The sequence below is a fragment of the Phalaenopsis equestris genome, unplaced genomic scaffold (assembly GCF_001263595.1).
Source record: "Phalaenopsis equestris unplaced genomic scaffold, ASM126359v1 Scaffold000001, whole genome shotgun sequence".
NCBI lineage: Eukaryota > Viridiplantae > Streptophyta > Magnoliopsida > Asparagales > Orchidaceae > Phalaenopsis > Phalaenopsis equestris.
Window position 1 is genome coordinate 61,986 of NW_018164443.1, and position 11,950 is coordinate 73,935.

The 11,950-nt window shown below is 34.9% G+C and overlaps 1 protein-coding gene across 1 annotated transcript in view; it reads right to left on the bottom strand.

The window, feature by feature from the left end:
• Window positions 1–10,387, bottom strand: part of LOC110021038 (probable transcription factor GLK1) — an 11,948-nt gene extending 1,561 nt beyond the window's left edge. The window contains exons 1-5 of the mRNA XM_020719400.1: window positions 9,898–10,387; window positions 8,119–8,259; window positions 6,968–7,306; window positions 4,562–4,597; window positions 3,841–3,978 (exon numbers count right to left, since the gene is read on the bottom strand). Coding sequence (XP_020575059.1) covers window positions 3,841–3,978; window positions 4,562–4,597; window positions 6,968–7,306; window positions 8,119–8,259; window positions 9,898–10,308 — 1,065 coding nt within the window. The 5' untranslated portion in view covers window positions 10,309–10,387. The remainder of the gene's footprint in view (window positions 1–3,840; window positions 3,979–4,561; window positions 4,598–6,967; window positions 7,307–8,118; window positions 8,260–9,897) is intronic.
• Window positions 10,388–11,950: the final 1,563 nt, after the last annotated feature.

Sequence of the window (11,950 nt, forward strand, 5' to 3'; positions counted from 1 at the left end):
GTCTCTCGTTCTCCTGTTTTATATATATATATATATATATATATATATATATATATACCACATCAACTGGTATATCTAGATCTCGCAACAACAATTAGTATCAGAGCATGGTTTTAGATCTGAAGAAGAATGATTGCTACAGATAAAGTGAAGGTTTCAGGGATCGAGAAGTTTGATGGCACAGATTTTGGTTATTAGAGAATGCAGATAGAGGATTATCTTTATGGGAAGAAACTTCATCTTCCGTTATTGGGGAAAAGACCTGAAAGGATGGATGAGGCTGAATGAGAAAAGATGGACGAGACGAAATGGAATCTTTTGGATCGACATGTTCTGGGGGTTATACGATTAACCCTGTCAAGATTGGTTGCCCACAACGTCTATCGTCGTCAAGGAAATGACGAGTGCAGATTTCATGGTAGCCTTATTAGGTATGTATGAAAAATCATCGGCGAATAATAAGGTGCATTTGATGAAGAAGTTATTCAATTTGATACATCTAATGAAAAAGTTATTCAACTTGAAGATAACGTTGTTGCTCAACACCTTAATATTTTCAATACTATCACAAATTAATTGTCGTCTGTGGAAATTGATTTTGGAAATTGATTTTGATGATGAGTTGATGATGAGATATGTGCACTGATCTTGTTGGCTTCATTACTAGTTAGTTGGGAAGTCGTGAGAATAGCAGTTAATAGTTTTGCAGGTAAATCTAAGCTAAAATATGATGATATTCGTGATTTGATTTTGGCTGAGGACGAGTGCAATGGCTGAGGACGTGTGCAAGAAGGATTCTGGCAAGGCCTCATGTTCAAATTTGGTGCTGAATGTTCATTCTAGAGGGAGATCACATGACAGGAACTTAATCAGAGAAAGATCAAAATAAAAGTCAGGTCAGCAGACAAACTGCTGGAATTGTGGCAAGGCTGGCCACATAAAAAGGAACTGCAGGAATCCTTCTTCTTAACTGAAGAAATAGATGACACATTATTGTTGGTAGTTCACAATTCTGTTGATGACTAAATATTGGATTCAAGGGCATCCTTCCATACATCTTCCCACCGGGAGTTGATGTAAAACTATGTTGTAGGCAACTTTAGGAAGGTACATCAGGTAGATGGAAAAACTCTGAGCATGGTGGGGATGAGAGATGTTGATATTACACTCCATAACAAAAGAAAATGGACTTTACAAAAGGTCAGACACGTTTCTAAATTGAAGAAAAACCCCATCTCTGTTGGGCAGCTCAATGAGTGCGGTCATTCGGTGGTGTTCTCAGATAGTACCTGGAAGGGTGTTGGCAGTTCATGGTTCTGTTGAATACTTGATATTGGATTCATGGGCTTTGAATGTGGTAGGAAATCTACCAGAGGCCACAGTGCAGGACAGTGATGGAACTGAAGAGGAAAGTGGGTCTGGGGCACTCATTCATGCTGTTCCACAGACAGATGTTTAAGAACCACAGAACTATGAAGAAATCTTGCAAGATGAAAGTTCGAGCAAGTGGGAGCTGACAGAGCTTCCACCAGGGAAGAAGACATTGCACAACAAGTGGGTGTACCAGGTGAAGACCGAGTGTGATGTCAGTAAGAGGTACAAGGCTAGACTTGTTGAAAAAGACTTTCAGCAGAGGCAGGATGTTGCCCATGCAGTGGGAGTTGTAAGAAGAGACAAGAGTAACCCAGGAAATAGCTTCGAGGTGCAAAGCTATGTGAAGCCTGCTGATATGCTGACTGAGGGTGTTACTCTTGAGAAACTGAAGTTGTGCGCAGCTTCAGTTGGTCTTCTAGAGTGAAGAGTGAAGAAAGAGGCTGAGTGAAGAAAGAGGCTTTGAGTTGCAGAGGTGGAGGATTCAAGGTAAATGATACATGCTGAAAAAAAGGCGACACCGCCAGTGGAGGATATCAATTTGAGGAAGGAGATGTTGCAGCCTGTGTATCGGTATCCAAGTGGGAGAATTGTTAGGAACGGTGGAGCCCGGTCCACTATGCTTGGGCGGTTACTTTGCTTTGGAGAGTCACACCTCTTCACAAATAACCACTCCTGCCTTCCTCTTTTGTGAAGTGAAGAATCTCTTCGCTCTCTCCTGTTCGTGATAAAAGCTTCGGATGGCTCTCCTTGGGTTCAAAAGTCACTGTTTGAGTTCTTCAGTTTCCTCAGGATAGAGGAAGGTTTCCACTGGACTATGGAAGAGAAGTGCAAGGAGAAGTTCCTTGGGGTAGAGGAAGAAAAAAAAAGAAGAATGGACAATGGAAGAGAAGTGCAAGGAGTAGTTCCTTGGGGTAGAGGAAGAAAAAAAAAGAAGAAGAAAGAAGAAGAAGAAAGAATAAGAAGAAGATTATTCTCCGTAGGCTTCTTCTTGGTGGCTTGTGGCAGAAGAGAAATTAATTTTATTTCTCTTGCAAGTTTATCTTCTTCGGTGTATCTCGGTGTAGAGTTTGCTTCGGTGTATATTGGTGTAGAGAGAGAAGAGAGAGAGCAACGAAGAGTGAGATTCCTTTTGTACGTCGAGGTGATCAACTAGTGTAAATTCCTCAAGTAGTAAAATCCTCTGCAACTCCGTGGACGTAGGCAATTTGCCGAACCACGTAAATATGTGTGTTCCGCTGTGTTGTTCTATTATGGTGTGATTCTTCTCGTTCTTTTTTTCACTTCGTCGATCGTTCTCCTGTTTGATTTATATATATACCACATAAACTGGTATATCTAGATTTCGCAATAACAACAATACATATGTGTCACTCAATTGTTATGTATTTACATATATAGATAGCACAAAAATTTCAATTTTTACATACACGTACCATCGTTCCTATGTATGAAAAGGTGTATATCACTTTTCTTTAATTAAACTTGTGGTATTTTTGATGTGAAATGAATGATTTGGGCGGTATGAAAATAACAAGCAAAGTATGTGTCTGACATATGTAAATACGCAGGAATTGGGTGGTATGCATGCAAATTCCTCCTTTTTTTTTGCTACGATGGTCAAAAATATGTAAATTAAAAACAAGTGTTTGTAAAACAAAAAATAACTTTGTATTATTTTGAATTATTGGACATGGGAGAAATATATCTTAGCATGGAAGGGTTAGTGTGTAAAAGTACACAAGAATTTTATAAATAGTCGAGTCGAGCTTGAGTCGAGATAAACTCTATTGATCTCTAGCGAACTCTAACAATGAGCTCAAGCTCAGCTTAAGAGAAAGTCATAGTCAAGATATCAACGAGCCCAACGAGACATTGGAATTCAAGAGAACTCGTCGGAGAAGATATTAATGAGGCCATTGGGATGGCATGGGAGCTCATGAGAGGGAAGTTCATAATACCTAGAAGAGAAATTTACATACATACCGCACATTTCTTTCGTATTTACATATCTAACACGTAAAATTTGCTTTTTTACCTTTTTACCCCCCAAGTCTTCCATATCACATCAAAAATAACACCATTTAATTTTTAAGAGCAAGAATGTTATATAAAAATTAAAAGAATTAAGTTGTTTGTATCTAAATCTTGCTAACTAGAATGATGAAATGTTCTTTGGTTTAATATATATATGTATATATATATATATATATCAGGGAATCGGTATTCGATTCCCCCATTTGGGTCGAAAATCATGTGTGCTTTAATTGATCCAAAGAGCTCGTGCCGCAGGATTCGAACCCCCGACCCGAGCGACTTATGCCAGAGGCCGCACCAATGAGTCGGGATATATCTAGCTAGTATAAGTACAACCTTGAAATTGATAAAGGAAATATTTAAACCTAAGAAAATAGAAAATATCAATAAAGAAAATATAAGACATATAGTATATAAATCTTAATTAGTTACCGGATGAGCTTCGAGTTGGTGCAACCAGCCTGTTTGTTTGCACGGCGGTGGACCCGGCGGAGCCGCCGTCGGAATAACGCCGTCCGGCCTGCACATGGGAAGCGGCGGAATGCCGGGAACTGGTACTGCTGGAAACGTCTGCATTATTTACACGCATGTTTAATTACTTCATCATATTTAATTAGCATTGAAAAGATTTGGGCCATTTTCATGCATACCACTCAATTCCTATGTATTTACATTTCTTAAACATAAATTTTATTTTTTTATATTTATAACCCCCAAATCTTTCACATCACATAAAAAAATATCATTGTTTTAAATTTTAAAAGAGAGAGACACCATTTCATTGCATATATGCAAAAAAAATGAAGTTTATGTGTTAGATCTATAAATATAAAAGAGTTGAGTGGCATGTATTTAAAATTAAGCTCATTGTCTCTTGCATCTAACTCATCATTTTAGAAAAAAATAAAAATAAATTTAAATTTCACCTATAATAAGATTATTAATCCACAAGAAACAATATTTAACTATACTTAATTTATATTGTGATATTTTAACTTAAATAATAATATTAACACTAGTGACATACATAAATATCAATTTAAGACAAGTAAAGATAAATTTTCAATTAGATTTATGTTGAAGTACTTATCTTAATAGATTTCCATCCTTATATATAATGAGTTTTCAACACAGTGGAGATCAATATGTTTACCAATGCAGGCAGCGGTTGTGGAAAGTATGGTGTTCCCTGAATCAAAAGAGAAAATTGTTAGTTAGACTGAGAGAGAGACAGAGAGATTGTAATAAGACAAAGTTATTAGCTAGATAGAAAGGGGTTTCATTTGCTAGAATATATAGTATCCATGAAACTAGAGTTTAAACTATAGAGATTAATTGATCAAAGTTTACTGACTAGCTTAACTTAGCTTGTTCTTAAAAACTAAACCAAACATATTTTTTTTAGTATAGTTGAATCAAACTAAGTCAAACATGGATTAAGTTTGCTTGTGTTGAGGCTAAACCAGCTCTCAACTAAGCATAGCTTAAATGCTCACAATCTACTCTGTTGAGTTCCTTCCCAATCAATCTCTCTTATTCTCCTCTTTTTGTGGACTTGACTTAAATCATCGGTCTTCTATCACTAGTGATGTTCTTATTGGTGGTCCATCTATAGGATTTGGATTTAATTTTCTTTAGAGCTTTTATTATCTCATAAATCTCTCTTCTTCTTTCTTTCTTCATGATCTCTAGTTATCCTATGGCTTATACAGCTCTAACAACCACTAGTGATGTTCTTATTGGTGGTCCATCTACAGGATTTGGAATTAATTTTCTTTAGAGCTTTTATTATATCAGAAATCTCTCTTCTTCTTTCTTTCTTCATGGTCTCTAGTTATCCTATGGCTTATACAGCTCTAACAATAATTTTCTTAACTTATTTCTCAACACAACCTTGATAATAATCACTCTGCCAACAAGGATTTGCTATAAGGGATTCTTTTATGTGATTAAAATGTTTATTATTTCTACATTATGATGATTTGATGGCATAAAATTTATTATGCTAATACATGAATTAATATTTGCTTTGCCATTTACAACTCGTATATGTTTTTATTGCTAGATTTGTTATGGATTCATCATGATTAGTTTGATGTACATGATGCATTATTCCATATTTTAATTTACAAATTTGAATATGATTTGCAATACATCAAGTATTTGTTTTTCATTCCTACGTGAATAATTGGTTGACACGATTGGTAATACTAGATTAAACTTACTTTGTTTGATTGTGAGTTAATATGCACATTATGATGCTACTTTCAAATTCAATGATACAAGTGAAAGGGAAAGTTAGAATGATTGCCATTTTTTTTCCAATTGCATATTGAGGATGATGAGATTGATCATACTAGTTTTACCTTCATGATAATTGAAGATGATATTTTATGGTTTAGTTGTTATATCTCTTTGATTCTACCAAATAACAATTCTTAAATGGTTGGTAAGATTTAAAGATATTAATCACCATTTATACAAACGTAACTATTCAGTATTGAAGAGCATATATAACTGTTCTATTATCTTAATTATCATTTATCTCTTTGGTATACTCATCTTTATATCCATTTTCGGAGCACTGGGGTGCTAGTCAAACTGACGAGTTGTGCTCTCATTCTTTCTGGCATCTCCCCCTCCGGCTTGGGTTAAAGTCAATTTTGATGGTGCGCTTTACTCCTCGGGATGGGCGGGGATTCATATTGTCATACATGATGAGATGGGAGAACTTATTTCAGTTACAGGTAAAGGGCTTTTTCATTGGGACAACACTTCAGTGGAATTGATAGTTGTGTTGGCTCTCTACTCTCATTGAAGATTGGATAATAGAGTGTCGAAGAATTATTATGGGGACTGACAAAGTCAATGTTATGGACTTTTTATGGAGAAGTATTGATTGGAGGTTTTGGCAGCTAGAAGCTCCCAACAATTCTAATTTTGCTCTTCTGTCTAGATTCAAGCAGGTTATTTTCTAACATACTTTCTGGAGCAATAACAAAGTTCCGCATACTTGCACCAGAATGACCGTCGATACAGATTTTACTTTGTATAGGGTGCTTGATGAATGATCTTCTTTTTGTTCTTTTGTAAGAGGATATGAGTCTCTTGTCTTATTATTTCCTTTTGTTTCTTTATTGGTTAATGTACTTGCAATTTTTTTTTTAAATGAACTATCATGGAGCCCATTATATTTTATAGGATTTGTTTGATTAGCCTACTTATGGAACTATAGGACTTCTAACCAATTATTTACATTGGCCAAACTCAAATTATTTTCCCATTTTTTAGACTTCTCCATGTTGCCCCCAATTGGTAATATGATCCATTCATATCACTCTATGACTCCTAGATAGCATTGAGGCAAACATAATTAGACAAATTCAGCCTTAATTTCTCCAAATATAAAGTACATTCAGCTTTACTCATATACCCAAGGTGAAAATTAGAGAAGTAAAGTTGAATGTATTTCAATGCTCCAATTATCATGATATATAGACATATAGTTGGATTGTATAACATGCTTTTCAAAGAGAATAAAGAGGAGAGAGAGATATACCCTAGCAAAATGAGGAGGCCATGGAGAATCGTGTTGCGGCAACGGAGGAGGTTGAACAGGGTGAGGTGCAACCCATGGTGGCGGTGGTGTTTGTCCGATCGGGACTATATGCTTTGGCCACATATGAATCAATGATTGGTTCATTGTCGGGTGACCCCATACATGCAGTGGTCTAAAATGTTGCATGTGTGAAGGATGATGAAGATGATGAATGGAATTAGCATTCGGAGGAATGCCCATTGCTGGAGGCAACCAAGCAACATACACTTGTCGTCTTTGATTCGAGCTAGTTGTCTCAGCCTCCCTTGCCATCACATGTTTTCGATGTGATCGATATTTCTATTTGGAAAGAAAAAATAGAAATTAAGAAACTCCTTGTAAATTAGCATGATGCCAAAACTAGTTAGATGCTATGTATGTATGTATGTATGTATGTAAATTATTAGATAGATGAGATATATATATATATATACATTACAATTTCTCATCATTTTAATTATATTTAATTTTCATTTAGAATTTTGAACTTGAATTAAAGATTAAAACATTTCCTATTAAACTTAAGAGGCATTTACACACATACCATCCGATTCATGTGTATTTACATATCTAATGCCCAAACTTTACTTTTTAGGTTATACCGCCCAAACCTTTTATATCATATCAACAATATCTTTATTTTAATATAAAAAAAATAAAACACACCATTCATGCATAAGTAAAATGGCAAATATGTAAAAATTAAAATTTAGGTGTTAGATAAATAAATACATAAGAACATAAAATTTGGGTGGTATTTATGTAAATCATCAAAATTTAAAGTAAAGTGTCAGCCGTGCCTTCTCTTTAAATTTGAGATTAAATGATTTTTATGGAGGACTATTAAAGCCCTATTTTAAAATAATCTGAGATTATTTTGGCAATTTATAAATTATGTAAATAATCGGGGTTACTTTGGTAATTTACTCTAAATATAAAATAGGAGTACCAGGATTTTATAGATTTTATAGAAGTATCAAAATAATCCGTCTTCTCTTTAAATTTGAGAATAACCAATTTTAAAATAATCCGAGATTATTTTGGTAATTTATAAATTATGGAAATAATCGGGGTTATTTTGGTAATTTACTCTAAATATAAAATAGGAGTACCTGAAGATGGCTGGCGACATTGTGACGTGTGAGGCAGTCGATTCCCATGAGTTCCAAAATCCTTGACGGCACCGCCTTCTCCACCCCCAGCTGCTCCACCGCCTGAACAAATCGCCGGTGAAGCTCCGCCGTCCAATCCACCTAATTTACAAATCACTCCAGAAGTAAATATATAATTATTTATTTACTAATTTATAGATAAAATGTTAATACATTTATGAATAAAAAGTTGGGACAACTAATTACAAAAAGACCACTCAAAATTCTATTATTTACAAAACAGCCATTGAGCATTTGATAAAAAAGAGATCCATTGGTTGGGTCTTTATTGTAAATTTACTTTGGATATTATGAAATAAGAATTTGAAAACAGAGGTGAAAGAGGGTCAGAGCATTGTAAATAGCAAAATTTTGAGTGCTTTTATGTAAATGCCCCTGAAACTTTTTGTAAAACTCTATTGAATGTATTTTAGAAGGAAATCAAAGTGTATATCAATTTTTCTTATTGCATTTTAATTATTTACTTATTTTCAATCTAGTCCTTATAGAGATTGAATTGCAAAAACAAATTAGGTGATAGCTATTTAAACACTCTGACTTGACTTTTTTGGTAAAACAATATAATTTTTAAGAAAGTGGATGTAAGTATCTTAACCCCCAGTGCAGGTCTGCTAGACATAGATAGAATTATAATGTGCATCTGTGGAGGAACAAGTAAAGACTCCTCTTCTGTTTGGGGCAGTTTATTTGGTGCGGTGGCGTTTTGAAAACACACATGACCTGTTTGGGTGAACTGCATTTTGGCAGCTTATGAGTTTTCAAAATGCTGAAAAACAACGTTTCCACACCGTACCTAAATAGGTGCGGTGGCGGCTTTCTGACGGTGACGGCTTTCTGACAGCGGTCTGATATAAACTGATTATTTTTAATCAGCTTATCAGCAGGTTATTCAATAAGCTATAGCTCCCCCCAAATAAACCCTTAATCATTATTGATTTGTCCATTTATTCTTTGAGTAGAATTAGAAAGCTAGGAGTGTGGCATCAAATTCAACCCCTAATAATGCAGATTTGGAACTATATTAAAACCTTCTAGGCTTATGTTGCAATATTTTAGCTCCTTTTTGCAAATTATTTTAGAGTAGAACCCACTATCCTATGCTTACCAATTAAATTACTCTTTCATGGTATAAATTTGTGTGATCATTATTTTTAATTATCTATATCATATCTAAAATCCAAAATTTCATTTTTACACATCTAACAACTTGGTGTCATTAACCTATGAATGAAATGCTAAAGATTTGTATTAAGTCCTAATGTAAATATAAATACTTATGGGTAGAAATGTAAATACTTAGGATTTATTCATGTATGTCAATGCCACTTAATTTATTTGATTGCTTCCTCCCATATATATTTAACTATGAGATTTTGAATTGTAGAACTTTGAAAGAAGATGGAAATGTAAATTGCACAATTAATATTTTCACCCTCAAAATAAAACTATATGTGATATTAAATTAATTCAAATTCATTCCTATCAGCGAAATTAAGAGGGTAGTTGAGAGCTATCTCCTAAATACAAAAAATAATATTTCAGATAATTTTAATCTGAAAAATAATTATTTTTTTTCTAAAAAAATTCTATATTAATTTTTTTGGATATATATTATTAGGAAAAATAATTAAAAAATTAATATCTTTATTTTTTTTCTAAAATAATTTTTTTGGATGTATATTATTAGGAAAAATAATTAAAAAATTAATATCGGTTCACCTTTTTCTTCCCATTGGAGCCCTTATGCTGCCCTGCGGATGACTTCCTTCCCCTCTCCTTGTGCTTATCCGGTGCCGGCGAGCTTATATCCGACGAAGCTGAGGGCTCATCCTTTACCTCACAATTCAAGACCTCCTCAGGATCAATCAAAGCTATCTTCTCTTCTCTCTCATCTTGTTGAGTGTTCGCGCCGCCGCCATTCGTTTCGGCTCGCGCGGCAGGTAAGTCGGCGGCATCGCCATCGAGGGCGGGAAGGGTTTCGGCGTCATCGAACCCGGCGAAAAGCTCGGAGAAATCGAAGTCGAAGTCGAGGGAGAAGTCGTCGGAAGTAGGGAGGTTGGCGGCGGCGCCACCAACTTCTCCGGCTAGGTCTCCGGGTGTGGACGTTCTCAGTGGTGTGACCGCTAGCATTCCAGTAGTGCTGGGAGGGGGTGGGGGAGGGGAAGTAGTTGGCCAAGTGTTGTGTATTGTTAGTGTAAGAGGAGGAAAGTTTCGTGATAATAAATACAACCATTGCATGGTGCAGGACGAAATAATTGAGTTCTTTTATTTATTTATTATTATTATTATTATATTGAAATAATATATATTTATTTATTTATATATAGAAATTAAGATTTATTTTGGTGTAGCAAGCTGACAAGTGGCCATTTAGCTTGGTCATCAAAAGTCTGGTGGTCCAGACCAACAAGACTTTGATAGTTGAGAACACAAAGGTAAACATCTACGATAAGTGAGAGATTTAGCTCCCCTTGATCGAATATCAGAAATCGGTTACTCGGGACGGAGTGACTCATTTTGAGATAAGCATTGGTATTTTTTTCTCGAAACATTATAGTTCAGTTGTTGTTGCCACTGTCGGCATTATCATTGTCGTTGTCTGACAGCTGTTGTATAGTCATAATCACCATTGTCGACGTCAAATCTTCATCATATGACCCCGCCATAAATTTTTCATCATCGCGGTAAAATCGCCGTCAACTTCTCAACATTTTCAATCATTCATCTAGTAAAAGTCAAGTCAACAGCTCCCGCACTTATAATATTGTTTTATGTTGTTCAATGACAGATAAGATCTCAGTAACTTTTATTTGTATGGTGGAACCATCTCAATTGGGTCGAGCTCCGTGATTTCTCTTATTTCAGATGTTTTTTCCACAAAAAAAGACCTATTTTGTCTTATCTATCAAAATTTCTTTGAAATATGTGTATTGCATCTACTCATAATGTTAAAACATTAGTATATCATTCCTTCATGTGAATTTTCACACAAGCGTCACCGTGCTATTTCTATGTATTTACATATCTATCAACTAAACCCTATTTTTTTAATTTATACCACCAAAAATTTCCATATAACATAAGAAAATACCTTTATATTTTAATCTTCAAAAAGCGAGATGCATATTCTCATATATACTTAAAATGACATATATGTAAAAATTGGTGTCGTGTTAGCTAGCCATGTAAATTCAAGGAAATTAAAATATATGCATATGTATCAAAACTGTTAGCACAAATTTCTGAGTAATCAAATGGCCAAGAATGTTTGCCAAATAATCAAAAAGTGAGGTTAAAAGAGTGTAATCTAAAACGACCATCTAACGACTAACCCATTGATCGACACACGATGTCGGCAGATCACAATTACGATCCTAGCTGCCTAGACTCCTTGCAAGGACATCCGGTCACCACTATTCGATTGTCCGACTTCACCTCAACAGGAGCAATCATCATGCGACCGACACCTTGGTCGACCTAATTCAAATACGACGATCAGCTGATAGCCGTTATATTACACCTAGATTGCATCACAAATCTATTTTTAATTAATGCATTAATTGCATTAACGACTGTTTTCATTATTATTTCATCTTTTCTGCAAATTATACAAATAAGCCTTATAAATATGAGGTGGAAATATGAATAAGAGGATTCTTCCTCCCAACTCTCACAATCATTTGTGTGCACTGCTGTCTCCTACCCCAACACAGGAGACGTGTTATACATATATATATATATATATATATATATATATACATATATATATATA